Genomic DNA, 27564 nt, shown 5'->3' on the forward strand with positions numbered 1-27564 from the left:
TGCCCTGTCCTCGGTGGTCCTCCTACCTCCACTGGGTCCATCCCTTTCCCCCAGATAAAGCACCAACTCTGCACTTACTATACTCACACCCATCCATTCTGTGTGCTGCGGGTGGCAGGGGGGTCTTATACATGTGCATTTTTATCTTAAATTTTTGCGTGGGAATGTTTCAGAGATGGGAATAACAGTCCCCTTACTGCCACTCACTCTCTGAGCTCTGACCAATCTTGGCTGACCCATCCTGTGCTCACCTCATCCCCCGGCTTTTTTTTTTTTTTTTTTTTGGTCTTTTGGTCTTTTGCCATTTCTTGGGCTGCTCCTGCAGCATATGGAGGTTCCCAGGCTAGGGGTCGAATTGGAGCTGTAGACACCGGCCTACGCCGGAGACACAGCAACAAGGGATCCGAGCCGTGTCTGCAACCTACCCCACAGCTCACGGTGACACCAGATCCTTAACCCACTGAGCAAAGCCAGGGATTGAACCCTCAACGTCTTGGTTCCTAGTCGGACCACTGAGCCATGACGAGAACTCCCTCTCTGTTTTTTTTGTTTGGTTTTGCTAGAACATTTTAAGAAGTCCCAGGTTTCTCTTCTTTTCTTCTCTTTTCTTATTTATTTATTTATTTTTTTGTCTTTTTGCCATTTCTTGGGCCGCTCCCGTGGCATATGGAGATTCCCAGGCTAGGGGTCGAATCGGAGCTGTAGTTGCCGGCCTACGCCAGAGCCACAGCAACACGGGATCCGAGCCGCGTCTGCAACCTACACCACAGCTCACGGCAACGCCAGATCCTTAACCTACTGAGCAAGGTCAGGGATCGAACCCGCAACCTCATGGTTCCTAGTCGGATTCGTTAACCACTGCACCACGACGGGAACTCCTCTTTTCTTTCTTTTCTCTTTCTTTCTCCCTTCCCTTGCCTTCCCTTCCTTCTGTCTGTCTTTCTGTCTGTCTTTTGCCTTTTAGGGCCATACCTGCAGCATATGGAGGTTCCCAGGCTAGGGGTCGAATTGGAGCTGTAGCCGCTGCCGTGAGTTGTGGTGTAGGTCACAGATGCGGCTCAGATCCCTCATTGCTGTGGCTGTGCTATGGGCCTGGAAACTTCCTTATGTTGCAGGTGCAGCCCTCAAAAGACAAAAAAAAAAAAATGTCTCCAGACATAACTAGTGTCCCTTGGGGCAAAATCACCCAGTTGAGAACCGCAAGTGTAACTTGATGCTTTAACTACTGCACTTCCTATAAACTGGGTCACTAGACCTGGACGTGTATTTCATAAGCCACTTCCTGTTGCTTCACCCCTGAAGGGTTCTTCTCCATGGGGAGAGACAAAGGGATTCTGGCCATAAGGTTCCTCTTTGCCCTGTGCCCCTTCTTAGGGAAGAGGGGTCTTTGGCCAGTGTTTACACCTCCTTCCACATAACTTGTCTGTTCCCCTGACTGTCACTGCCCTGTGCCCTCCCTGTTTTTCCTTACATACTCAGCATCTTTTTTACATCTTCATTTTTTCACCCGAGTTACACCCCCTTGTTGGGGAGCTGCATAGGGGCCCAGTGACTGCTGGGTGTGGATGTCCTTCCCTGCGGTGTTGAGGCCTCTGCACCGCCCACCCCTGCCAAGCCTCCCAGTTCATCCCTGGGCTCGCCACCAAAGCATGGCACTAGCAGTGACACTTGTCTCGAGAAGGTCCTGGTTTCATACCCTGTATACCACCATGGGAGATGGTATTCTGCCACTCGGGGTGCTGACAGGGCCAGTGTGGGGCTTGGTGCCTGGTGCTCAAGAGGCACTATCCTGGGCAGCTTGGGCTCGGGGGGGGGGGTGACCTGTGAGCCAGTGGTATGCACAACATGAGCCCTCAGAAGGTTTGAGGAGCCTAAGTGTGTCGAGTGTAATGTTGCTGGTCTGAAGCGTAGTTCATACAAGTGCCGAGTATAACAGGCAGGGAGGTGGGCAGTGCTGTGCCTGAGGGGTATTGTGGGAAGTTACACTACCGGTGACTTGCCAATAACAGTCTGAGGGCTGACCCCAAAGAGACAGGGTGGGCAGTGCCCAGGCTAGTCCGTCAGACCTTCCTGGTCCCCAGATGTGTAAAGGAGGTAACAGGGTGGCAGGGTACCCCTAACAAGTGATGTCTCCCTAATCCTGTGAGCTGTTAGCCCCTGCAGGGAACAGTCAGCCAGAAGGCAGGAAGGGCCATGTTTGCATGGTGGGCCCGTGCACCAACAAGGGTGTCCCAGCTGCCGGAGTCCAGGCCAGACTGGGTGGGTCTGGAGGGTGACACTGGTCCTGTTGTAGAGATACTTCTTGCCTGCTTGTTCTGAAGACACTGTTGGTACCATGTCCACCTTCAAGGGGCCCATGAGCCCAGGGGGACCCCTGTGCCCCTCAAACTACTGCAGCCCTACACACCACGCCTTCTTCCCGACAGTGCTCATGCTGCCACCCTCACTACCTGCAGTCCAGCTCAGTGTCTGCTTCATCTCCCTCGCTGTGTGCGCCGTGCCCACTGTGCTCTTTACTTCTTCCTCTCATGTACAGTCATGGCCTCGTGGCATCCTCTGTCTGTCCATCTGTCCCACTCTGTGAGGCATGGCCTGGAACCTTCGAGGCTCAGAAAGTGCTACTTGAGTGCAGGAACGGGTAAGAGGTGCATGTTTAGCACGTTCAGCATGTTCAGTATGTCCAGCAGGCATATGTGTGAGTCCGCCTGCTCCATGTCCCCAGAACTGAGGTGCAGGGAGTTCAGGGTCAGCTCTGGTCAACCTCCTGCAGTGGATCACATAGTGTCAGGACCCTGGGACAGTCTGCTCTCATCTCCTCCTCGTCCTTGCACCTGGTTGCCACCCATTTAGCACCACACATCCTAACCTTGCACTTCATTGTTACTTATGCCTTAAACTGTCCATTATTTTTTACAGAAACATAACGAGAAAAAAGTCTTTCAAATTCATACATGTTCCTGACATTCTTCGTCCTCTATGCAGATTTGTCTTATCCATCTGATGTGACTCTCTCTCCTCCTAAAGAACTTCCAGACCCTTCCTTGTAAGAGATCTGCTGCAAACAGATTTTCTCAGCCTTTGTCTAAACAAGTCTTTATGTCTCCTTCCTGGAATCTTAGGATGACAATATTGTTTCTTCAGTGTCTTGGAAGATATTCTTCCATGGTCTCTGAGCTTGTTTCTGGCACTTGGCCTCCTGAGTTGGGTCTTTGCTTCTCTGTGGCGTCTCAGTCAGTGGTTGTACTGATTTGCATGATGTCCCCTGACATGTTTTTTGTTTTTCCTGCCGGAGCATCTTAGATCTGTGGATTTATAGTGAACACATCACATTTGGGGACTTGGGGCTGTTATTTTTTGGCTACTGTGGCCTTGAGGATTCCAGTTGCACTTTTTTTTTTTTTTTTTTGTCTTTTGTCTTTTGTCTTTTTAGGGCTGTACCTACAGCATATGGAGGTTCCCAGGCTGCTGGCCTATACCACACCCACAGCAACGCCAGGTCCAAGCCGTGTCTGCAAACTACACCACAGCTCATGGCAACACTGGATCCTTAACCCACTGAGCGAGGCCAGGAATCGAACCCACTACCTCATGGTTCCTAGTTGGATTTGGTTTCTGCTGTTCCACGATGGGAACTCCTCCAGTTAACATTTATAATGGGTTTCTTTCTACTGTCCTGCCAAGACCTTCTTCATTTTCCTATAAATTTTTTTCCATGTTGGGGAGCCTTGGAGCCCTCCTGGGCAGCAGCTCAAGGCCCTGCACAGGTGCCAGAAGCAGCCGCTCTGCACTGTACTGCCTTCAAGAGCCTCTGCCTGCACATCCCTTTGGCTTTTTTACCCTGAGATCCAGAGCTTCCTTGAGGCAGTGAGCTGGGCAGTCCCTTGGTCCTTTCCCTTCTTGTAGGCCTCTCTGGCCAGTGCTGCTTGTATTTGTGTTAAAACATTGTATGTTTTATCCAGCACCCTAGTTGTCACCTCTGGATAGCTTGTCTGATCCCAGGTGGTCTGTCTGGCCCTTAGGTAGGTGCATGCTTGTGAAGTTGCTGAGAGGATACAACAGGCCAGCTCTCTGTCCATCCACTCTTCTCTCCAGCCATTGACTGTTTCCTGGCTCCAGTTGCCCACCATGGCCTCCCAATTGTAGAAAGACCTGCCCCCCTCTAGTTGGAGTGGAGGGCCTGAGCTATTGGACTGAACACCTCATCTTCAGACTGAAGTCTAGAGATGACTGTAGCAGACGTGGCTGTGTCCTCCTTGGGGTTAGCCTACAAGTTCCTGAAGGGCTCAGAGAAAAGGAGGCTATGAGTATGTGTACCACCTAGCACAGTACTTGGGACTTACAGGTGGGCAGGTGGAGTTGGATCCTGGTTCTCTATAGTTTTGGGCAACATTTAACCCTCCATGATACTTGAGGTTTGTGGTGGGGTTTAGTGATAACAAGCCTGTGGCCTGCATAAGGTGTTCCTGGGTGTCATGTGCCCTGGTCCTGTGGTGACCCCTTCCCCTCTACTCAGGATGGCTCCAGGTCCCAAGCCCTTGCCAGCTGTGGAGGCTAAGTCAAGACACGTGTAGGTGTGCTGTTCCTCAGGGATCCTGGGTCTCTAGCTTTCATTGTGCACTAAGCATCCCCATTGGCATTGATGGAAGCTTGCTGGTTGGAACGGGAGGAGGCCCAGATGGTTCAACAGTGGAGGGAGGAAGTGGGGCCATGTCCCCAGGTACTGAGAGCTATTTCTGTCAATATGAGCGACCTATATGGCAGGGTTTCCAGAGGGGCCTATGGCATTTGGTGTTCCCCTCAGCCTCCCTGGCCCACTCTGAACCTGATTCAGGGAAGGGAGAAGCAGCCAACTTCTTCTTCTTCTTCTTTTTTTTTTTTTTTTTTTTGTCTTTTTGCCATTTCTTGGGCTACTCCCACGGCATATGGAGGTTCCCAGGCTAGGGGTTGAACCTGAGCTGTAGCCGCCGACCTACACCACAGCCACAGCAACTCGGGATCCGAGCCGCGTCTGCAGCCTACACCATAGCTCACGGCAACGCCAGATCCTTAACCTACTGAGCAAGGTCAGGGATCGAACCTGCAACCTCATGGTTCCTAGTTGGATTCGTTAACCACTGCACCACAACGGGAACTCTGCCAACTTCTTTTTCTGTAGGTTTTTAGAGGTGACAGGGCTGGATGTGCTTTGAGTCATTCAAATTTAGTATAATTTAAAAAAATTAAGTGTATTTGCTTCACAGTAAACACCTGAGAACTTTTGTTTAGGAAAATAAAAACATTGCTTTGATCTAAAAACAAATCTCCATTCTCAGGAGCCCCCCACTCCTGAGGCCACTTTGGTGGATGTTGGAGACATACAGTAGTTTTAGTACATTTTAGAACTCTAGAAAATTCTTTTATCTTAAACCTTCTGGTAACAATTTTTTGTTGTGCATTATTAAAATAAGGTTGGACCTCTGAGCTGGGAGTTTATGACAGGTAGGATGGTCATGTACCAGTGTGTAGGACACTCCAAAATTCCAGACCCTGGCAGCCCTTGGAGAGGTCCCCTAGCTAGTACCTGTGTTTCCTCTTAGAAACCTGATGGGGGCCACAGTGGTAAGCAGGTAGCTTACCTACATGCACCCCATGTGGAAAAGTCTACACAGAGGGTCAAAGCTGTCACCCCTAGGATAGAGGAACTGATGGGCAAGAGCCACAGTCAGCTCAGGAGGCTGCATTAACCCAGACCACTGAGGGTGGGCCCTCCAGTGCCTGCAGACATGCTTTTTGTTGTTGTTGTTGTTATTTTGTTTTTTTAAGGCAGCATTCATGGCATATGGAAGTTCCCAGGCTAGGGGGTGAACCAGAGCTATAGCTACTGGCCCACACCACAGCAAAAGCAACACGGGATTTGAGCCGCATCTGCAACTTACACCACAGCTACGGCAACACTGGATCCCTAACCCTCTGAGCGAGGCCAGGGATTGAACCTGCATACTCATGGATACTAGTGCCATTAGAGTACACCTCAGTCATTCAGCAAGTGTCAGGGCACCAAGAGCTGCTCCTTCTTTTGTTTTAAACCCTTACCAGACAGGGCCCTTGTTCCCCCACCTGCACAGGGGCCTGTGGAGCTTAGGTCTTGACTTGGTGCCTTTTTTGTTAATAGATATAGGCAGGGGTATGTGTATGTGAGAGAGCAATGGTATGAGTAAATTGCTGTGTTGTTGATAAGAAGGTCCTGACCTGGAGTTCCCGTCATGGCGCAGCGGAAATGAATCCTATTAGGAACCATGAGGTTGTGGGTTTGGTCCCTGGCCTCGCTCAGTGGCATTGCTGTGGGCTGTGGTGTAGGTTGCAGATGAGGCTTGGGTGTGGCATTGCTGTGGCTCTGGCATAGGCCAGCAGCTATAGCTCCAATTAGACCCCTAGCTTGGGAACCTCCATATGCTGCAGGTGTGGCCCTAAAAAGACCAAAGACCAAAAAAAAAAAAAAAAAAGGTCCTGGAGTTCTCGTTGTGGCGCAGTGGTTAACGAATCCGACTAGGAACCATGAGGTTGCGGGTTCGGTCCCTGCCCTTGCTCAATGGGTTAACGATCCGGCGTTGCCGTGAGCTGTGGTGTAGGTCGCAGACTCGGCTCAGATCCCGAGTTGCTGTGGCTCTGGCGTAGGCCGGTGGCTACAGCTCCGATTAGACCCCTAGCCTGGGAACTTCCATATGCCGCAGGAGCGGCCCAAGAAATGGCAAAAAGACAAAAAAAAAAAAAAAAAAAAAAAAAGGTCCTGTGATGACAGGCCAGATGGGGACTTGAAACCAGGAAGCTTGGGCATTCAGGCCTCTTGATCAACTTTTTCAGTGTACAAAGTCTTATTCTTAGTGCCTTGGGAGATGAGTGAATTTGCAAGAAAGGAATCTTCCAAATTACTTGCTTGACAGCTATTAAGCCAGTTAAATGCTTCACTAAGTGGCCAAAAGGGAACAGATGATCCAGGGAAAGGGTGGCGCACCACACTGTCTTGCCAGCCAAGCACTGGTTGGGCCGTCCTAGTGGAGTCCCTTCTGGGGAGGTGGCACCCTTCTTAGTTCCTCTCCCTTGCTACCTTAAATCTAGTCTCATGTCATTGCTTTTGTCCCAGCATCTATCCCACAAGCCCTTGGAGCTCACAGGCCTTGCTATGTGCACATGGCAGACACATTTGATGCTGCTGTTAGCCCCAGGCTGAATCCTGCATGGAGATCCAGGCCAAGAGACCGGGGCCACAAGAGCTGAGCCCTGCCTGCTCGCTGCTACTGTGGTGTCCTGTGTCTCTGCTCTGGGCCTTGCACCTGCTGTTGCCCCAGCCAGGAACACTCTTGACTTCCTAGCTTCTGTGATTAGGTGATGTCAGTAGGGCACTCTGTAACTTGACGGGCATTATCTTTGCTGTGTGTTATGTATTCTGCTCTTTCCCTTCCATCCACTTTACATCACTCTTGCACTGAAAATGGTTAATAGACGGGAGTTTCTCCCCTGCCTGTTCAGTAATCCTCTGTACGTTCAGGTGATGTTCCTCAAAGCCCACACAAGTCTTTAGAGAAGACCCTCTGTGCACCCAAGGGCAGATCACAGCATTATGCAGGTGTTGTTTACAGCCCATAGAACTTGTCCATTTAAGGTGTATAATCAGTGAGTATCAATATTCCCCAGAAGAAGTTCCCTCCAGCCCATAGGTAGCCATTCCCTACTCCCTGGCACTCACTCATCTACTTTCTCTTTAGTTTTGCTTTTTTGGGAATTTGTATAGATGGACTCATACAATGCGTTGTGTTGTATGTTGGGCTACTCTCACTTAGCTAGCGGCTTCTGAGGTTCATTCATGTTATGTTCATCAGGAATTTCTTTTCTTTTTTTTTTTTTTTTTTTGTCTTTTTGCCATTTCTTGGGCCGCTCCCGCGGCATATGGAGGTTCCCAGGCTAGGGGTCTAATCGGAGCTGTAGCCACCGGCCTACGCCAGAGCCACAGCAACTCGGGATCTGAGCCGCATCTGCAGCCTACACCACAGCTCACGGCAACGCCGGATCCCATTGAGCAAGGGCAGGGACCGAACCCGCAACCTCATGGTTCCTAGTCGGATTCGTTAACCACTGCGCCATGATGGGAACTCCGTATTTCTTTTTATTTCTGGTTAGTATTCTGCTTCTTTGTCCACCAACTGATGGAAATTTGGGTTGTTGCTGTTTTGGGGATAGTAAAAGTAATTCTGCTGAGCACATTTATGTATGTTTTCATGCAGATATATGTTTTCATTTCACTTGAGTATACCATATCCCTGGAAATAGAATTGTTGGGTCATGTGGTAACTCTGTGTTTATTAACCTTTGAAGAAATTGCCAGACTTTTCTACAGGGGCTGCTCCTTGTATGCTCCTACCAACAAGGGACGAGGGTTCTGGGGTGTTGTCTTTTTTAATTTTAGCTATTCCAATAGGTACCTGGTATTTCCCTGCACAGTCTGCACTTCACTGATGGGTAATGGCTTCTCACATGCTCATTGACAGCCTGCAGGTTTTTTTTTTTTTTTTTTGAGGGCCACACCTGTGGCATGTGGAAGTTCCCAGGCTAGGGTTCGAATTGGAGCTAACAGCGGCCGGCCTACACCACAACCACAGCAACTTGGGATCTCCAGTCTACACCACAGTTCACAGCAAAGCTGGATCCCCAACCCACTGAGTGAGGCCAGGGATCGAACCCCCATCCTCATGGATACTAGTTGGATTTGTTTCTGCTGCGCCACAATGGGAACTCCCCAGGTCTTCTTTTTGATCTCTATCTTTAAACCAGGTCCAAGCAAAGGCCGCTTAAATGTTGTGTCTCTAAGGACCCAGCTGGGCAGGGCCCCCACTGGTGCTGCCCCTCTAGTTCTCTGAATAGCAACCCAGGCAGTGGTCTGGGTTGTGGTTTATGGGATGGCTCATCTCATCATTAGCCTGATTTGAAAGGAGCCTGGGCCCTGTCTCAGCAGCATGGTGGCCTTGTTCTTGCAGGGGCTGCCTCCCAGTCCTGGAGCAACACAAGGGGCTGGAGGACATCCCATATCTGCCGGCCTGATGTGCTTTGGAAGTGTGGGGTGGTTCTTGGGTATTAGATTCCATGGAGGTAAGTACTGGAGCTCTGTGTGACCTCTCAGGTCTGCTCCAGATGGCAGAGTCCTTGAGGATTATTGGCAGGAAGGTGGGCTTCTGATAAACAAAGGGGGTGAGTGTGAGGCCCACATGGTCCAAGCTGAGCCCTGTCTCTTTCACACAAGTCTATAGCTCTTGGCCCAGTGGCTGACAGAGTCACGGGCACTGAGAGGCCAGCCTGCCTGTTGGTTGGTTCTCCCCATGTGTGTGGAGCTACTCCACCCACCCAGGACGTGTGATGAGCCTGACATTTTAGGTAGGGAACAGATAGGTAGCCACTGCAGACACTATGAAAGAAGCATGGAGGAGAGCCTAGGGGGCACAGGGGTGGAGGCCTGAGAAGTGGTCTCTGATGGAGGTGGGAGAACCCAGGCCCTTGGCTGCCATGTGGAGGAAATGGGAGGACAATAGGTGTAGAAGCGAATTTGGGCCCTGAAGGTTTGGGGGTGGAGGGTGGGGGTTGTGGTGAGAAACTAGCACCACTGTGCTATGGGGTGATGTCTGCTGTACAGAAGGTAGGTGCTTAGAGCCCCAAGATAGATGAGAAAGAGAGATGCGACCCTCCATCTGGATCCATGTTCTTTCTAAAATTCCGCCAGAAGGCTGATCTCTGAATAGCTAAAGCTTAAATTATTTTGAGTTTTTAAAGTGTATTTTTTCTTGTGACATTTGGAAATTCTGCCACCCCAAGCGCAGTGACAAGCTGCTCTGAAGCTGTGACAAGGGAGCTGGGCAGGCATTATTGAGTGCTGTCCTGCCAGGGTGTTGGTGGCTGGGGTGTCACCTCATTAACCTGCTTCCTGGAGGTGGTGCTCATCCATCCTGATTCCATTCTGAGGGGGTGAATCTGAGGCAGAATGGCCTGGGCTGATGTTGGTTTGGGGAGAATGGTGAGGAGCTGCCCATTGTGTGTATTTTCTTTTTTCTTTTTTTCTTTTGCTTTTTAGGGTCGCACCCTCAGCATGTGGAGGTTCCCAGGCTAGGGGTTGAATAGGAGCTTCAGCTGCTGGCCTACATCACAGCCACGCAGGATCTGAGCTGTGTCTGCAACCTACACCACAGATTACAGCAATGTTAGGATCCTTAACCCACTGAGTAAGGCCAGGGATTAAACCTGCGTCCTCATGGACGCTAGTCAGATTTGTTAACCGCTGAGCCATGACAGGAACTCCTTCTATTGTCTGTATTTTCACTCTTGCCTCTCATGTGCCTCCAGCCCTGGTCCCTATGCCATCTGAGGAACTCCTATTGATTCTTCAAAACCCTACTCTGGACACTGTTCCTGTAATTTTCAACACGTGTTGTTTTCCTCACCCGTCTTGAAAACACTATCCTTTTTCTCCCCCCACTGCCTTTTTTTTTTGGCTGCCCCGCAGCATATGGAGTTCCCAGGCCAGGGATCAGATCTGAGCCGCAGTTGCAACCTAAGCCATAGCTGTGGGAATGCTGGATCCTTAACCCACTGTGCCAGGCCAGGGATCAAACCTGAGCCCCAGCACTCCCAGGATGCTGCCGATCCTGTTGCACCATAGTGAGCACTCCTAAAAACACTATCTATATCCTGTTCATTGTATGACTGGAAACTGAGTCTTTGGATTTCCAGATATCTTTATTAACATTTCCTCATCTTGCCTTTTTGCAGGATTCTGTTTCGCTGAGACCCTCAATCCGATTTCAAGGAAGTCAAGGGGTGAGTCTTTTTTATCTTAATTGTATTTAGAATTGTGAAACTGGTAGTGCTCCTTGCCCTTCAGGGGCTTGCTGGGCATAGCAGCAGGCAGGGAGCTATGTTTTCGCCCCATCCAGCTCTGTGCCAGGTCAGGCTCTACATCGAGCCAAAATCAGCCTCTGGTTGCCTACAGGCTGGTCCCATGTCTGGGGGCCATACCAGGAGATCATCTGAAGGACTGAAGCAGAACTCCTGTCCAGCAGCCTCTTAGACCTTCCTATAGCTGCCAAACTCTTCTGTCCTGCTTTTTGTGCTGATTTGAAACTGCTGCCCCAGGGCCCAAATGGATATGGAGCTGTGGCCTCCCCAGGGTGGGGGTACTTGTCTCCATTGGTGGCCCTGGGACTATGGGTGCTTGTCTGGCTTTGGTTCCTGGGCTGGGGGCGGGGGGGGTGGTTGCGTGATGGTTTGCTATAGAAACTCAACATTCCCATTTTTTCCTGAAAGGCATTTTACTATGAATGACCATCTTACAGAAAAGTTGGAGGATGGAAGAAAGGGTGGGTTTTCCATAATTCTTGCCACCCAGGTCTTAGGACCCCCATATCCTCCACCTGCCAAAGGCACTTTTGAACACTTTAGTTTTGCTTTTATTTTTTCCCGCTTTTTGGGTCACACCTGCGGCATATGGAGGTTCCCAGGCTAGGGGTCTATTCAGAGCTGCAGCTGCTACACCACAACCACAACAATGCCAGATCTGAGCCGCATCTGTGACCTTCACCACAGCTCATAGCAATGCCAGATCCTTAACCCATGGAGCGAGGCCAGGGATCAAGCCTGCAACCTCATGGTTCCTAGTCAGATTCGTTTCTGTTGTGCTACGATGGGAACTCCTTTAGTTTTTCTTCTAGGTGTTTTTTTTTGTGGGTTTTTTGTCTGTGGGTTTTTTTGTTTGTTTGTTTGTTTGTTTGTTTTTCGTCTTTTTAGGGCTGCACCCGCGGCATATGGAGGTTCCCAGGCTAGGGATAGAATCGGAGTCACAGCAACACCACATCTGAGCCGTGTCTGCAACCTACACCACAGTTCATGGCAACTCTGGATCCTTAACCCACTGAGTGAGGCCAGGGATCGAAACTCTAGTCCTCATGGATGCTAGTCAGGTTTGTTAACCACTGAGCCATGACGGGAACTCTCTCTCTAGTTTTTATAGCAAGTGTTTGTTTGTTTGTTTCTTTCTTTCATCTGAAGAGTTGCCACATGTGTCTAAGTCAGCTTCCACCTGACAGCCTGCTGGCTCCTTACAGAACTGGAGAGATCTGTGAGTTTCACCCTGTCCAGAGCGCTCCAGAGAGCCGGAGCCTCTAGGAAATACGGAGACACATGTCTCTGTGTACAGATACACTGATACCAAGAGATTTACTGCAGGACATTGGTTCTTGTGATTGTGGGGCTGATGAGTCTGAAATCCATAGGGCAGGCAGGAGCTGGTGCTGAGGTTCATAGACAAGCTTCTTCCTCCTCGGGGAAGCCTCACTTTCCTTATTAAGGCTTTCAGCTGATTGGATGAGGCCCACCGAGACCATTGAAGGTCATCTCCATTACTTAAAGTCAGCCGGTTGTGGATGTCTCTGCATCTACAGAACACCTCCGTGGCACACCCAGATTAGCATTCATGAAGTCCCTGGGGGCTGTGGCCTGGCCAAGGGGGCACATGAACTGACACTCACACTAAGACTGGTCAAGGTCGGTGCTTAAAGGCCCTAGGCCCCCTACCCCCCTGGCATCTCCTCTGAGGTATCCACACCTTCACTGGCCCCCATCAGAATCTTCCTGTGGTCACCCTTTTGCAGCTTCCACTTTATTTTCCCTGAGACATCTCCCCAGGGGTTGGAGCTCTGTGTTGGGGGGCGGGACTAGCCTGGGCTTGCTGCCAGACTGGTTAAGGATGCCCTCTTGTGGCCAATGTTCACACTCGCCCTCAGCAGCTGTGGGGAGATGAGGGAGCCTGTGCATGGATTGTTCATTTATCCAGTGAGCAATGCTTTCTTGTCACCATGACACCACTTCACTGCTCCAGGAAGCACCGTGAGGTTCTGAGCTGTACCCTCTGTCGCCCTAATCCCTGTGCAAAACCTAAGAGCCACATCCGTTCAAGTTAAGAGCCCCAACGTCTTAGTTTTAGAAATGTGCTTTGCTTGCATTTCTTTCCTTCTGGGCATTCTCAGGTGTAATGAAATTCTTAGAAGGTTTTAAGAGTATGGAGGTCCTGTGCTGCAGCTTAGGGCAAGCCAGGCCTTGAGTTTCCACTAGGAAGCTATTCTCTGTATGAGCCCATGTGAGGAGCAGAGGAGGAGTGTGTCTTGAGGAGGGTGCTGTTCTTTCCCCACTTGTTGTGACAGATCAGGTGCTAGGTTTGCCCCCTGTGACTCTGGACCTTGTCCTTCCCCTCCTGGGCTTTGGTGGAACGTGACCCTTCCCCCATGCCAGGCGTGAGAGGCCTGGCCTGGTCTCAGGCATGCAGCAGATGCTGTTCTGGCCAGGCTGCACCTGCGTGCACCCCCTAGGGCATCATTGAGCTGGCCACCCTGGATCCCTCTGCTGTCAGGGGCCACCTCTTTTTTTTTTTTTTTTTTTTTTTTTGGTCTTTTTGCTATTTCTTGGGCCACTCCCACGTCATATGGAGGTTCCCAGGCTAGGGGTCGAATCAGAGCTGTAGCCACTGGCCTACGCCAGAGCCACAGCAACGAGGAATAAGAGCCACGTCTACAACCTACACCACAGCTCACGGCAACGCCGGATCATTAACCCACTGAGCAAGGGCAGGGACCAAACCCGCAACCTCATGGTTCCTAATCAGATTCGTTAACCACTGCACCACGACGGGAACTCCAGGGGGCCACTTCTGAGTTGTCAACCCCTGACAGTTGGTGAAGCCTCAGCCTCCAGGGGGCAAAAGGAACCTGTCCCCCCACCCCCACCCCGCTCCTGGCTAGCCCCATTTCTAAACTCTCCACTTGATGAAAAAAGAGGTAGGTTGGCTTCCAGTGCTGTTCAGGCATATCCACATGCTGCAGCAGGAACTGGAATGGCAGTTTCTAGAACAAGGTATGGTGGCACTTGTCAAAGTCCTTTTGACCAGTGTCTGTGTGTGATCTAGGAGCTGGCTCTGCAGAAGTCATTAGAGATGGGCACAAGATTGAGCCCCAGGGGTGCTTGTTGCTGTGTTGTGGGGTCTGTTTGGAAAGCCTGGGAAGTGGTGGGTGGCCGGGCTTGTATACTCCTGCTGAGTGTCCCCAGTTCGCCAGAGTGGAGCGGCTCTTGGAGAGGAAGTAGATGCTCAGAAAGCACCCTGGGTTTGGGGTTGAGAAAGCGAGGGCCTCCCAGTGGGAGGAAGAGGCTGTTCTGCTCTTGGAAATCCTGTTCAGCCATGCGGTAGTAACTCTTTACCCAAAATATATTCTATTCTGAGGGTTCCCTGGGAAGTAAAAATAATGAAGAAAACAAATGTTCCCTGAAAACCCCTCAGGCCAGAGAGAGTCTGGCTAGTCGTTGTTTGGCTCCTGTGTGTTCCTGTTCTGTCTTGTTTTTACCTGAATGGAATACCAAGTGCTGCCTCCACCTTTTAGCCCCTGCCCCACCCCCACTCGGGCCTGGATTTGTCTCATCTAAGCTCCCACCTGCACTGTGGACAAAAGCCCCACAGATCAGGACTGCGGGCCTGACTTGTGTCAGATTTCACAGAGGGTTGATGGAAGGGCTCTGGCAGGGACTTGACGCACCCACAGCGGAACCAACACCCTGTCTCAAGCCCCAGACCTCAGAAGCGGATGTCGGAGGCCCCTCAGGTGCCCAGGACCATCCAAGACAGGACAAGCCTGTTTGCTTGCATCTGTGCACATAGACACCCAAGTCAGTTTGTGGAAGCTCCCTCTGCCTCCTATAACCAGGAGTAGGGGCATGCGTGCTTGCATGTGTGTGTGTGTGTATACTTATATGTTTTCCTGTTGAAGGTGAGTCATAGCAGGCAGTTCAGGTTTGATTTTTTTGGGGGGGGAGGCTGTTCCCACGACATTGGGAAATTCCTGGGCCAGGAAATAAACCTATGCCACAGCATGACCCAAGCCACTGCAGTGACAACACTGAATCCTTAACATGCTGTGCTGCAAGAGAACTCCTGGGTTTGATTTTTAGACAATGTGAGCTTCTCCATCTCTCTCTCTTTTTTTTTTTTTTTTTTTTTTTTTGGTCCGTGCATCTGCGACATGCAGAAGCTCTCGGGCCTGGAATCGAACCCAAGCCACAGCTCTGACAATGCCAAATCCTTAACTGCCAGACCACCAGGGAATGCCCTTTTTTTGATCCTAATAAAGAAATGTGTTTATGTTGAGATTAGGGTCTGTGTGGCTGGCCAGGGCCCTGGCATTGCTGCTCTGTGGGTCTCCACCACAAGCTTTGGCCTTGCCTACCACTGGGTGTGTCCTGGGTGAGCCCCTCCTCCTGAAATATACCAGAGGGTCAGAGTGGGTGGGCCTGGGCCAATGGGGCAGCCTTTCATCTGGGCAGCACTCATCCTGCTTCAAGGAGGTGGGGACAGGGATGACCATCAGCCCAAAGTCATCTGCAGTCCCAGGATGGCTGGTACAGACTGTCCATCTCCCCTAAGCTGGGCTCTTTCTGCCCTGAGCCACTCTGTGCCTCCTTGGCTCTCCCTGTGAATGTTGGGGATCTCTCCTTGAAGCAGGGACTGGCTGAGCATTGAGGTGGTCACACAGCATTTTGAGCCAGCCGTGAGGGCTAGGGCGGGGGAGCTGGACCCCTCTTTGTGGCCTAAACTGCTGCATCCTTGGTCTGACAGACAAGGCTCAGACAGGCTGAGCTGCCTGCATTCACATGTGACAGTTGGGCTCAGGGCAGGGGGGATTCGGCCCTGAGCCACATTCTGTCCAGTGCTGATGGAGTTCTCATGCTTTAGTGTTCCTCACGTTACCAAAGAGATGTGCTTGGTGGGCTGAGGTAATGCAACAGCGTGGGCGCAAGGCCTGGATGAGGCCTGCATGAGACCTGCTGCCCCCTGACCTTCAGTACTGCCCCTCCTGGTTGACCACTTGTGGCTCTGCCTTTTGTGTCTATTTAGCTGTGACAAGCTCCTGTGCTCACGCCCAGGGATTACTTTATGGCACGCCCGTCACCTCTGGTGACAAGGTTCTGGATGCAGGGGCTGGCAGCTGGAATGTGAGGTTTTCCTGTCTGTGTTTTTCAGCTGCCACTGGCCTTCACCCAGTGTTGGCAGAGGGCCAGAGGGTCAGCCTGGAATAAAACAGCCTGAGTGTCCTCCCTGTGCTGATCCCTGTACCTTGGCCAGGACTAGTGCTGTCTGTCTGCAGGCCAGGCCATCTGTTCTCCCTGGGTCCTGTGGCTTTGCCTAGCTAGGCTCCAGCGGTTATATAAACCATGGCACATGCATCCCATGTCACAGTTTACTGGGGGCAAGTGCTGCCCATCTCTGAGCTCCTCAGGGCCCAATGCCTGCCTAATTCACAGACACCCAAGACACTGGCCTGCAGGAGTTGGAGAGAGTGTGGCCAAGCGGGAGTGCCAGAGCAGCTGGACCTCTCAGCATGCCCTGCCCACGATTGATGCCTACTCATCTCATCTTCACCATTGTCCTGGGCCAGATATGCTTTATTTGGTGGGGAAACTGAGTCACAGCCCAGATCGAGGTGGGGTCCCTGCCTCTGGGTATGTCCTGAGTGCTTTGTGTTCCTTAGACTGTGATGCTATTGCTGCTTAGAAACCAGACATACAGAGTTCCCTTCGTGGCTTAGTGGAAACAAATCTGACTAGTATCCATGAGGACGTAGGTTTGATCCCTGGCCTCATTCAGTGGGTTAAGGATCCGGCGTTGCTGTGAGCTGTGGTGTAGGTCGCAGATGCGGCTCGGATTTGGTTGCTGTGGCTGTGGTGTAGGCTGGCAGTAGCAGCTCTGATTCCACCCCTAGCCTGGGAACCTCTATATGCCACAGGTGTGGCCCTGAAAAGACAAAAAAAAAAAAGCTAGACACAGGCCCACCACTCCCTTCCCCCAGCCACTGCATGGGAACCCAGGACCTGTCCTGTGGTGTGAACAGGTCCCAGGTCCCAGGAAAACAGAGGTGTGTTTCAAAGGAACACACCAGCACATCATCACTGTAAGGGGCATGCTGCAAGGATGAGCAGCTGGAGTCCTGTGCTGGCCCACAGGTCCCATCTGTGCTGTGGACCTATTGGTGATGTGTCCCCCTCTCCATGCAGCACATCTCCATCCCCCAGCCTGACTGCCCCACGGAGGCACGGACATTCTCCTTCTACCTCTCCAACATTGGCCGTGACAGCCCCCAGGGCAGCTTCGACTGTATCCAGCAGTACGTCTCCAGGTGAGCCTTGCCCAGGCCGTGCCAGGTCTTCCGATGGGCAGACCCCCCTCCTCCGACTTTGGGCACGGCATCTTCCAGCCCCAGTGTCCCTTCTCCCCCTCCTCAGATGAGCTTTCCTGGCTCCTTCAGTGTGTCGGCAAAGGCTCAGGTCCTGGCATGCCACTTCTGAGCCAGGGACCTGCATTCCACTGTTTCTTTTGAGTCCTGTGTGCCCTGAAGTAATCCTGTTGCCCAGATCAGCATCAAACCCTGTTTCCTAGCTGAGAGAGGTGGCCCTGAGACCATCTTTCCCAGTCGTCCTAGGTGTTCATCGTGACTTCTGGCCCCTTTTCTTACAGCCATGGGGATGTTCACCTGGACTGCCTGGGCAGTATCCAGGACAAAATTACAGTGTGTGCCACTGATGACTCCTACCAGAAAGCGCGGCAGAGCCTGGCGCAGGCTGAGGAGGAGACGCGGAGTCGAGGTGCCATCGTCATCAAGCCTGGAGGCCGTTACTTGGGTGAGGATCGGGGACCAGGGACTCCACCTGTGGGGGTCTTGTGCCTGCTGGGCAGCTATCAGAGGAGCAGGAGAGACTTAGGGCCCATCCAGACCAAGAGCAGAGTGGTGGGTTGACAGAGGTGTGGCCCCCAGGCAGGATGAGCTGGGTCAGTGTTGGATCAGGAAGGAATATCTTTTCTGGGTGGCCTCTGCTGCCTTCTGAAGCCCAAGATGGCTTAAGGGGCTTAAAAACTCCAGGTCTTCAAATCTCAGGGCCCTGCCCCCAGGCTGTAGCCTCGGAGACTCAGTATCACAGAGACTCACCCTATACAAAGGCAGGTTTTCTGGCTGTCCTTCAGTTACTACCCCTGCCATCACCTGCCCAGATGTCTCCTTCCCAAGGCTGACGTGGCCAGGGCAAGGTGCAAATGGCGAGATGCACCCTGTGGTGGGTGGCCTGCTGCTGTATTGGGGCCAGCAAGGGACTGTAGGGTGGTGACCACAAAGGAAACAATTTGATCTCTGTTCACTGGGAAGGCTCTGGCAGCTCAGAATCTGCATGGAAACTGTTTCTGTGAAGTTGAGATACAGCATTAAAAGTGGGGAGAAAGGAGTTCCCGTCGTGGCTCAGTGGTTAATGAATCCAACTAGGAACCATGAGGTTGGGGGTTCGATCCCTGGCTTTGCTCAGTAGGTTAAGGATCTGGCATTGCCATGAGCTGTGGTGTAGGATGCAGACTCAGGTTGGATCTGGCATTGTTGTGGTGCCGGTGTAGGCCAGGGGCTATAGCTCTGATTCAACCCCTAGCCTGGAAACCTCTATATGCCACCAGTGTGGCCCTGAAAAGACCAAAAAAAGGGCGGGGAGGGGGGAATGGTACTTATTTAGAAAATGCTATGATCCTGCTGCAGTCTTTCCATCTCCTGGACTGAGATATAGGGTTCAAGAGTCATTGGAATTCATTGCTAGGCAAGAAGGGCCTGAAAGAGGCATGAAATGGTTTATAAAGGAGGAGAACCTTGATGGCTTTTTGGGTGCTTTCTTCTTTAAGTAAAGTCAAGAGGATTTCGTATTCCTCCAAAGAGTGTGCAGTTTCCCTTGCTTGGCAACGTCTGAATGAAACCCCAGACGTTGGTGCAGGAGTCCATCCTGCCTGTCAGCACTGGGCCCCGGTAGCCATGGCCATGGCTATGAGTGCCCAGGGAACCTGGGCCCTGGGCTATACGCTGCCCAGATGGATCCAGAAGGGCTTCAACTGATTGCTCTTACCTCCGGATGCAAATGTGGACATCCATGTACATTGTAATAAGTTTTAAGGTCTTTCAGCCAAAAACATGGTTCAAAATTTGTCTTACTGTTCTACTTTGGGTACAGTGGAGGTTTTTGCAGTGGTTTATGTCCTGATGGAAACACTCATCTCCCAGTCTCTGAAGCCGCAGATGTACCCTTCCCAACTGTGCCAGGCCTCTCCCCGACCCCATGTTGGCCTGTCTGATGGCTCATCCTCTGGATACCATGTCTGGCCCCGAGGATTCTAAAAGCACTTCTTCTGGGAGTTCCTGTTGTGGCTTAGTGGTAACAGACCTGATGAGTATCCGTGAGGATGCGGGTTTGATCCTGGCCTTGCTCAGTGGGTGAAGGATCTGGTGTTGCTGTGAGCTGTGGTGTAGGTTGCAAATGCAGCTCAGATCTGGCATTGCTGTGGCTGTGGTATAGGCCGGCAGCTGTGATTAGGCCCCTAGCCTGGGAACCTCCATATGCCGTGGGTGCGGCCTAAAAAAAAAAAAAAAGTTGTCACGGAGAGTTTTCTGGCCCAAGGATTTAAGATGTGCACTGACCTTGCTCAGTGGTCCTCATTCCCGTGGTGGTGGGTGCGCCATCCAGGGTGGAGTTTATGACAGAGTGCAAGTGTCCTCCCTCAAGAGCAGTGCTGGAGGCACAGTGGAGGATACCTTGTACACCTCTGTTTGCACCAGGAGGGTGAAGGGCTCCTCCTTCTGCTGCCGGGGGCTCTGAGCACAGCCAGGTCTGTCCAAGGAGCACTTGCTGGGGCCATAGCTGGGGAGTTGCTCACACCCCAGGGTCTCCAGAGCAGCTGCCCAAGGAGCCCTGACCCCTTTAATTTCTCCTTTTTCATAAAAGAGGATAGTGGCTCCTCTGGGGCCAGGATAATGCTATAAAGTGTAGGCTCTGGGGACTCCCTTTTTAACAGCAGCCCTCTCCCCATAGGGGCCAGGTGCTTTGGGTTCCCAAGATAAAGGCTGCCCATTATGAAGCCAGTTAAGGCTCTAAACATGCTTCTGCTTCCTGTATCCCCCACTTCTGAGACTGGGGGGCCCTGCAAGTGCCCACTGAGCTATTTGTACTCAGCAGTGAACACTGAGCAGGTGGGGCTAGACAAGGCTGAATTGCCTTCCCTTTGGCCCTGGTGAGAGTTTGGGGGCTGCTGGCCATTGGCCATTCATGGGCATCCATGTCCTCACTCAGGAACTTAGCGTCAGCCCCAGGTGGTGGGACATGGCAGCCACCCCCTTCCAGTCCCTAACATCCCGGCTCCTATTGCAGGCAAGAAGGTTCAGTTTCGGAAACCGGCACCAGGGGCAGTGGATGCTGTGCCCTCCCGGAAGCGGGCGACCCCTATCAACCTGGCGAGTGCCATCAAGAAGACCAGCGTTGGCAGCATTAGTGGGGCCAGCGGGGTATCTCAGAGGCCCTTCCGTGACCGAGTGCTGCACCTCCTGGCACTGAGGCCTTACCGGAAGGCGGAGTTGCTGCTGAGGCTGCAGAAGGATGGCCTGGTGCAGGCAGACAAGGACGCACTGGATGGCCTCCTACAACAGGTGTGTGCTTTCCTGGGCTGGGCTGGGAGTGTGGTGCTCATGGGGCCTTCCTCCTCAGAGACTGCTGACACACAGGCAGCAGGCACAGCACGGGGAATCCAAGACTTCAGTTGCATAAGGTTTTTAGAGTTGAATGAAGCCTAGGGAATCCATAATTGGGAGTTGCAAGAGCTTGGGCCTTACAGTCAGGCAGGCGTGTTGCTTACCAGTTGTGGCTCCAGGCAAGGGGCTTCATGTCCAGACCGGGAAGCTCTGGACATGAAGCCCCTCTCTTGGGGACATGAGCTGAGCAGGTGGGAACGCGCCAGGTAGGGGAGCCTGCTATTAAACAGTCAGGGCTTTGGAGCAAGAGTGGTGGCCCTAGCTGCCTTGCTGAGGCCCTACCCTGGAGGAGGCAGCTTGAGGGCCCCTGGGAAGGTGAGTGGCTGCACTGCATCAGTGACCATGTGGATGCTACTTTGCAATGAAGTGGGCATGGGCCACCTCAGAGCACTGCTGTGAGGATGAGCCAGCAGCAGTCATACCAGTATCCCAAGGAGGAGAAGGAGGCAGCCAAGCCCATCCCAGCCCCTCCTGCTTCCTGCCTCAGATCCTCTGGGCATGTGGATGGTGCCTTCTGTAGCTGAAAGTACATGCCGTGTCTGAGGATGAATTTCCAATTTACCAAGTTCTTCACCCAGCCTCTTGGCGCTCTTCTTCCCTGTTTCCAGTGCAGTCCAAGGCTGGTAACCACACAGCAGTCTGTTAGGAGGAGGTTGATGTGGCTCTTGTCCCCCTGTGCTCTGCTGGGGTCTTCATGTTACTCATTCCCCCCCAGAGAGTTCAGGGCAAAGGAAAGGAATAAAGAGGGAGAGAGACCTCCTTGACTTTCTCCTGCAGAAAAGACAGAGCTGCACTCTGAGCATGGGTGCAGATCCCATCCGCCCCCCACCGAGGAGAATCCTGTGTCTGAGATGCTCACTGGAACCTCATGTCACCTTCAGGAGCTCCCATGTGCACTTACTGGGTGCCTCTGTGTGGATTTGGCCTCCTGAACCACTGTCTTCCACACAGAGGTTGTGCTGGCAAGGACTGAGCAGCAGTAGCAGTGTTCCTCCCTGTAAGCTTAGTTTTTTTTCTTTTTTCTTTTGTGGCCGCCCTGTGGCATATGGAGTTCCCAGGTCAGGAATCAGATCTGAGCCACAGTTGCCACCCAAGCTACAGCTACGGCAACACTGGATCCTTAACCCACTGTGCTGGCCGAGGATCAAACTTGTGTCCCAGTACTTCTAAGACTGCTGCCAGTCCAGTGGCACCACAGCAGGAACTCCCTCCCTGCAAGCCCAGGGCCTGTTAGAAGATAGATACATAGCTCTGTAGCCCAGAAGTTGTCTTTGGTACAGGGGTTTTCCAAAGCATCCAGAAAGATCCAGAACCAGGAATGTCATTCCCAGGATGCTTGTTGTTTCTTTGGAAAGTCACATGCGTTGGCCTTGTCCTTGGGAAATTGGAGGAAGCACGTGGGAGGCCCTTCCCCTGGGCTGGGGGCTATGCAGAGCCTCCTCCTGCAGCATGTGGTGACCGAGGCAGGGCTGAGGGGAGCTTAACAGAGTCATCGGATGTGAACCAGGACCAGACAAGGCTGGGAGCCACCCCCGCCCCTGGGTGTTCCCCCAGCCCGAATTGCTGTCCAGCCCAGCCCTCAGTCCCTGGTGTAGCGTTTTTAGAACTGCCCTCGCTGCTGCCCTCCTCTCTTGTTCTGTTTATGCCCAGAATAAAAAGCATACAATTCCATCAAATGCAGGATGTGAACCTTAGCTGACTGAGCACCTGGTTACAGCGGAGATTTATCTGCTCAGCTGCCCTCAGAGGCAGCAGGGATGTCAGGCTCAGTTCTCTGACGAGAGAGCTCCGGTCTGGTGGGGCCAACTTGCTTCTGCCTGGGGCACCGGCTCCATCTTTAACCCTTGGGAGCTTCTTGTTGCTCCCAGTCCTTTGCTGAGAGCAGAGAAGCACTGTGCTGGACACTGGCTTCTCCCATCAACTTGGGCTTGGCAACTCCTGGGGTCGGCCTGGCCTGGGTCTCCAGGCATCCTCCTTGTGCCTGCTCTCATTTCTCCTAAAATCTGTCCGTCTGTCTTGTGCTTCTGTTTACTACCCAACTTGTTCTCTTCAGCGATTGTGGGGATGGGGGAACAGCAGAACCCCACCAGCTTGATAGGAAGATGTCAGGGGCTATGCCTTACCCAGGATGCTTATTTCCAGCCCCCTTAAGTGTCCAGGGATTCTGATGACCAGGGACACTGATGCATTCAAAGGCCGCTTTTCATTTCCTTCTGTGAGAATATCCAAAACAAAGACCTCAGGCCTTCCACCTTCACAGTGGGAGTGTTGATGGGTGGGTGGCTCTTTTGGAGAGCATTTCAGCAGAACATATCAAGAGCCATAAAAATGTTCAGAGTCTTTGACCCACTAATCCCACTTCTGGGAAGCTGGCCGAAGAAAACCATCACCAGCATGGAAAAACCTGCACAAATGACATCTGTTTATGCTACAGAGAAACTGGAAACGGCATCAGTGTCCAACAAAGGAGAAAGTTTGAGTAAATCACAGTGCGGCCCCTTGATGGAATATTACTCAACCATTAAAAAATGTTCCTTGTGGAAACCGCTGTGACGTGGAGTCCTTGTAATCTCAGTAATAGCGAGAAACAGTGGCTGCCGTGCCAGCCACACAGCTGCACATGCATGTTTTCTGGAGACCACAGTGCCTGGTGAGAGACTCAGGGAAGGGCCCACTTCAGGTCAGGGGCCTGAACTCCATCAGACACTCTAAGGCAAATATTTTAAATCCTTCTTTGCCAAGAGTCTTGGAGAGCAGCTCTGCTTTTGTTAACCAGTAGCAGCAGGGCTGGCTGGTTGCAGGGATGGCGGGCTCAGCCTGGCCCCTGGAGGGCACTCCTCACCCAGCACCTTAGCTCAGCCACCTCTGCCACAGGAGCTGCAGATCCGAGAGGGAGTGTCTCAGTCCCTCCAGGCTGCTGTAACAGTACCATAGGCTGTGTGGCTTATACAGAACAGACATACACAGCTTTAGAGGCTGGAAAGTCAGTGATCAAGGCAGATAGGGTGTCTGGTGAGGGCCTGCTTCCTGGTTCCTAGACAGCTATCTTCTCACTGTGTCATCACAGAGTAGAAGGGGTGAGGAGGCTCTCTGGAGCCTCTTTTATAAAGACACTAACCCTGTCATGGTGGCTCCACCCTCATGACCTAATCACTCCCAAAGGTGCCCACCTCCTAATACCATCCCCTTAGGTTAAGGATGTTAAGATTTAACATGTATTTTGGGAGGACAAAAGCATTCAGTCCATAGTGGGTGGAGGGGCTGGTGATGGGATCTTGGGAGTGTGGATGGCAGCCTCCCCTCCCCTGCCTTTTGGAGCCAGCCTGGCCTCCAGCAGCTGTAAGGCACGTGCATCTGAACCTGCTGCCTTGACCCTTCTGCGTACCAAGGGTCACTGACCTGATGTGCACAGAGCTGGGGGATGAGGTGTCAGCTCAGGGCGGGAGCCTACTATTCTCTTTCTTCTTTCCTGTCTGTCTCCACTTCCCCTGCATCAAATGCTTTCAGGAACGTCTACCTCTCTTGGGCTTCACATGAGGTGACACTGGCTCTGTCTTGTAGGTGGCCAACGTGAATGCCAAGGATGGCACGTGGACACTGAAGGACTGTGTGTACAAGGATGTGCAGAAGGACTGGCCCGGTTACTCAGAGGGGGACCAGCAGTTGCTGAAGCGGATGCTCATCCGGTAACACTGCCTCCCCACCCCCTGGGCCTAGGGAAGACGTCATCCTAAGGAGGCTGGGGCCTCATCTGGCCCTGAAGGCATCAGGGCTGGCAGGCAGAATGGAGGGACCTCTAGAGACTGCCATGGTGGCCCATAGCCACCTCTGTGGGTGAAAGGCCAGTCCTTGGTGAGCGGGGTGGAGAGCATGAGTTGCTGTCTTAAACACCAGAGTGCCAGCACAGAAGGCCTCTGTCCACCCAGCCGGTTCCTGCTGCTCCCTCCTTCTCTTCCTGACAAGCTTCCTTCCAAAACCTGCACATCTGCATAGGCTTCTGCTGCAGGCCAGGCTCCTTAAAAAGAACATGAAGCAAAGAGAAACAAGAGCGAAACAAAACTCCCTGAAGACACAATTAAGCAGCATTAATTAAACACATCCCCTCTCTGATTAATTGGGACCTGCGGTCAGGAGTGGCCGTGGTGGCTCAGGGGAGAAGTGGTTAAGTAGGCCCCTGGCTCAGGCAGGCAGTTAATGATTTCCTTCTCAGTTGATGCCTGGCTTGGGAGCACTGGCTGCGAAGCGCCTGTTCGGAGCAGCTTGATATGCTAATTAGTCCTTAAGTGATCTCTCAGGGACTTGGAGTTATTTATGAAGTTTTTTTGGGTTTTTTTAAGTTTAGCTCTTTTTTATTTTCATTTTTAAAATTTTTGTCTTTTTGCTTTTTCTCGGGGCACTCCCGCAGCATATGGAGGTTTCCAGGGTAGGGGTCCAATCGGAGCTGTAGCCGCTGGCCTACACCACAGCCACCGCAAAGCCAGTTCCGAGCCGTGTCTGCACTCTACACCACAGCTCATGGCAATGCCGGATCCTTAACCCACCAAGCAGGGCCAGGGATCAAACCCGCAACCTCATGGTTCCTAGTCGGATTCGTTAACCACTGAGCCACGACGGGAACTCCAAGTTTAGCTCTTTAAAGCAGTAATTGCATCTGGGAAGTTGAGCCAAGTTGGGGCCCCTCTAGGTGAACCCTGAGTTCCCCTTTGGCCCTGTTGGGGGCATTCACCTGCTGTGCCAGGGTTACTGCTCTGGCTGTTGGGAAGTCTCTGGGTGCTCAGGGAGGCTGAGAAGAGATGGTCCCCCTCAAGTCCCCTGTCTGGGGGTGCTCTGTTGCCCCAGCAAAACACATCTCAGGTAGGCGCTATCACCTCCTGCTGCAGGTGTTTCCATCTATGAAGTGCTTTGAGGTGAGGGGCACATGGGGCACTGTGAGGCTGTTCCTATTTGCCCTTCCTTCAGAGCTCTCTCTTAGTGCCCACTGAGCTCAGACCCTGTGGGCCTTGGCCTCTTGGAGCTCCTGGGAAGCAGCATGGCCAAGAGCAAGCAGCCCGTGTGCATGTGGGTGGGTGTAGTCTGTACTAAACAGTGCCTGAGCTGAATCTTGAGGGGAGGGGTGTCAGGTGGGAAGTTCCTAGGGATGTGAGTGCTGGAGCTCAGTACAATGCCAGGCTCATGTTTCCTCCTCAGTTTTGCTCTGGGCCATCTCTGAGCTCTTCTCTCTGTCTGCATGGGCCGGCCGTGGTATTGGCATTGCCCAAAACTGCCCAGGACACTGACAGCACCAGCTGCTCTTGGAAGCTTGAACTGATTGACGTGCAGAGGTCAGGGTCAACATCCCTGACACCTGCAACCACAGAGAAGGCTATCCCAAGCTTCCCTCTGCACAGCTTTTTTTTTTTTTTTCTTATTTAGGTTCCCTCCCTGAAGAAAGCACCATTGATGGCAGCTCTTGAAGCTGTGGCCTCGTGGGAAGAAGGAAAAAAAGGGTCTTGCATGATTCTTTTGTTAGAGGCAGGGAGTGGGGACCAGTGTCACCCTAGGGACTGCAGCTTGCTCTAAACTCATACCTGAGTTAAGCACGCTCCTGCTTCCAGGGTCTGCCTGGGCCCCTGTGACTTTGCTCTGCACAGACACCCACTCCCAGCATCTCAGCTGTTTACTTGGATACTTCCTCTGCTTTTAGTGTCCATGTCCTTGTCTGTGTCTGTGTCTGTGTCCGTGTGTGTGTGTGTGTGTGTGTGTGTAGCTGCTCAGGCCTGGCCTGTCCTAGGCGGAGTCACTGAACATCTTGGTACCATCTCACACACATCTTGCTTTCCTGGGAATTGGTAACTGCTTGGCTGTGTTGTTACTTTCTCTGTTCAGTGTTCTCTGTCCTTCATGCTCAGCCCCAGGCTCCCTCTCGTTGTCCCTCTGTCTTGCCACTTTCAAGGGATCTGGGGTTCCACAGGTTCCCCTGGGAGTGGCCCCCCTCCCTTGCTGGTCCTCCTGTTCCTGGGTCTGTGATTCTGCCCTGGTCTGGAAGGGACGCAGCATTTGGAGCCTCTCTGAGGAGAGGGTATTGAGGGGTCCATTCACCACATCTTCATACCTGCATGGCTATCTCACTGAGTTGGCAGTTGGCCAAGTCTGATCTTCCAGATTGGAAGGAACTTTTCCTCTACTTTGAAGGCCTGGCCCTGGGGAAGCCTAGAGGTTCCTGACCCAGCCTTGTGTACATCTGCATGGTCACAGAATGGCCTGGCAAGTGCTCTGGGGCAGACACCATGGCCCTCTCTGACTGAAACTTGCCTCGTCCTTCTTCCCCATCCCGTGTGTAGTCGTGGAGAGGCCTCGCTGTCTTCCCTTGAGCCTCCTCTAATCCTACCCCTCCGGGCTGGGTTCCTGCACCATCCACTGTTGTCTTCCTCATTGATGGTTTTTTTCTTCTTCTCTATTTTTGGGAGATTTCTTCAACTTCTTCTATCTGTCTCGTTTTTTGCCATTATTTCTAATTCCCAAGCTGTAGCCACCACTCCTGTATATTTCCAGAGCATTTACCCAAAAATGAAACCCCGCATTAGCAGTCCCTTCCCCCTCTATGTTTAACTTTCTCCCTCTCCCAGCCCCTGGCAGCCACCGATCTGTTTCCTGTCTTGATGGATTTGCCTGTTCTGGACATTTCATGTAAATGGGATCATGTACATGTGGCCTTTGTGTCTGGCTTCTTTCACTCAGTATTGTTTTCAGGGTTCATCCACACAGCACATGTCAGAGCTTTGTTCCTTTTTAAGGCCAGGTAGTATTCTGTTGTGTGTGGGTATGCCTCCTTTTGTTTATTCATTTATCTGTCAGTGGACACTTGGATTGTTTCCACCTTTTTGTGATTATGACTAGTGCTGCCACGAACATTCGTGTATGAGGACACAAA

At 52.1% G+C, this 27564-nt stretch overlaps 1 protein-coding gene across 2 annotated transcripts in view; it reads left to right on the forward strand.

Annotated features, from left to right (window-relative positions):
* ELL (elongation factor for RNA polymerase II) overlaps window positions 1–27564 on the forward strand; it is an 82823-nt gene that overhangs the window by 42250 nt on the left and 13009 nt on the right. For both annotated transcript variants that reach the window (XM_021083507.1, XM_021083508.1), the window contains 5 exons: window positions 10789–10836; window positions 17107–17228; window positions 17567–17730; window positions 20278–20552; window positions 24216–24340. In XM_021083507.1, coding sequence (XP_020939166.1) covers window positions 10789–10836; window positions 17107–17228; window positions 17567–17730; window positions 20278–20552; window positions 24216–24340 — 734 coding nt within the window. The remainder of the gene's footprint in view (window positions 1–10788; window positions 10837–17106; window positions 17229–17566; window positions 17731–20277; window positions 20553–24215; window positions 24341–27564) is intronic.

Source organism: Sus scrofa, chromosome 2 (genome assembly GCF_000003025.6).
Source record: "Sus scrofa isolate TJ Tabasco breed Duroc chromosome 2, Sscrofa11.1, whole genome shotgun sequence".
NCBI lineage: Eukaryota > Metazoa > Chordata > Mammalia > Artiodactyla > Suidae > Sus > Sus scrofa.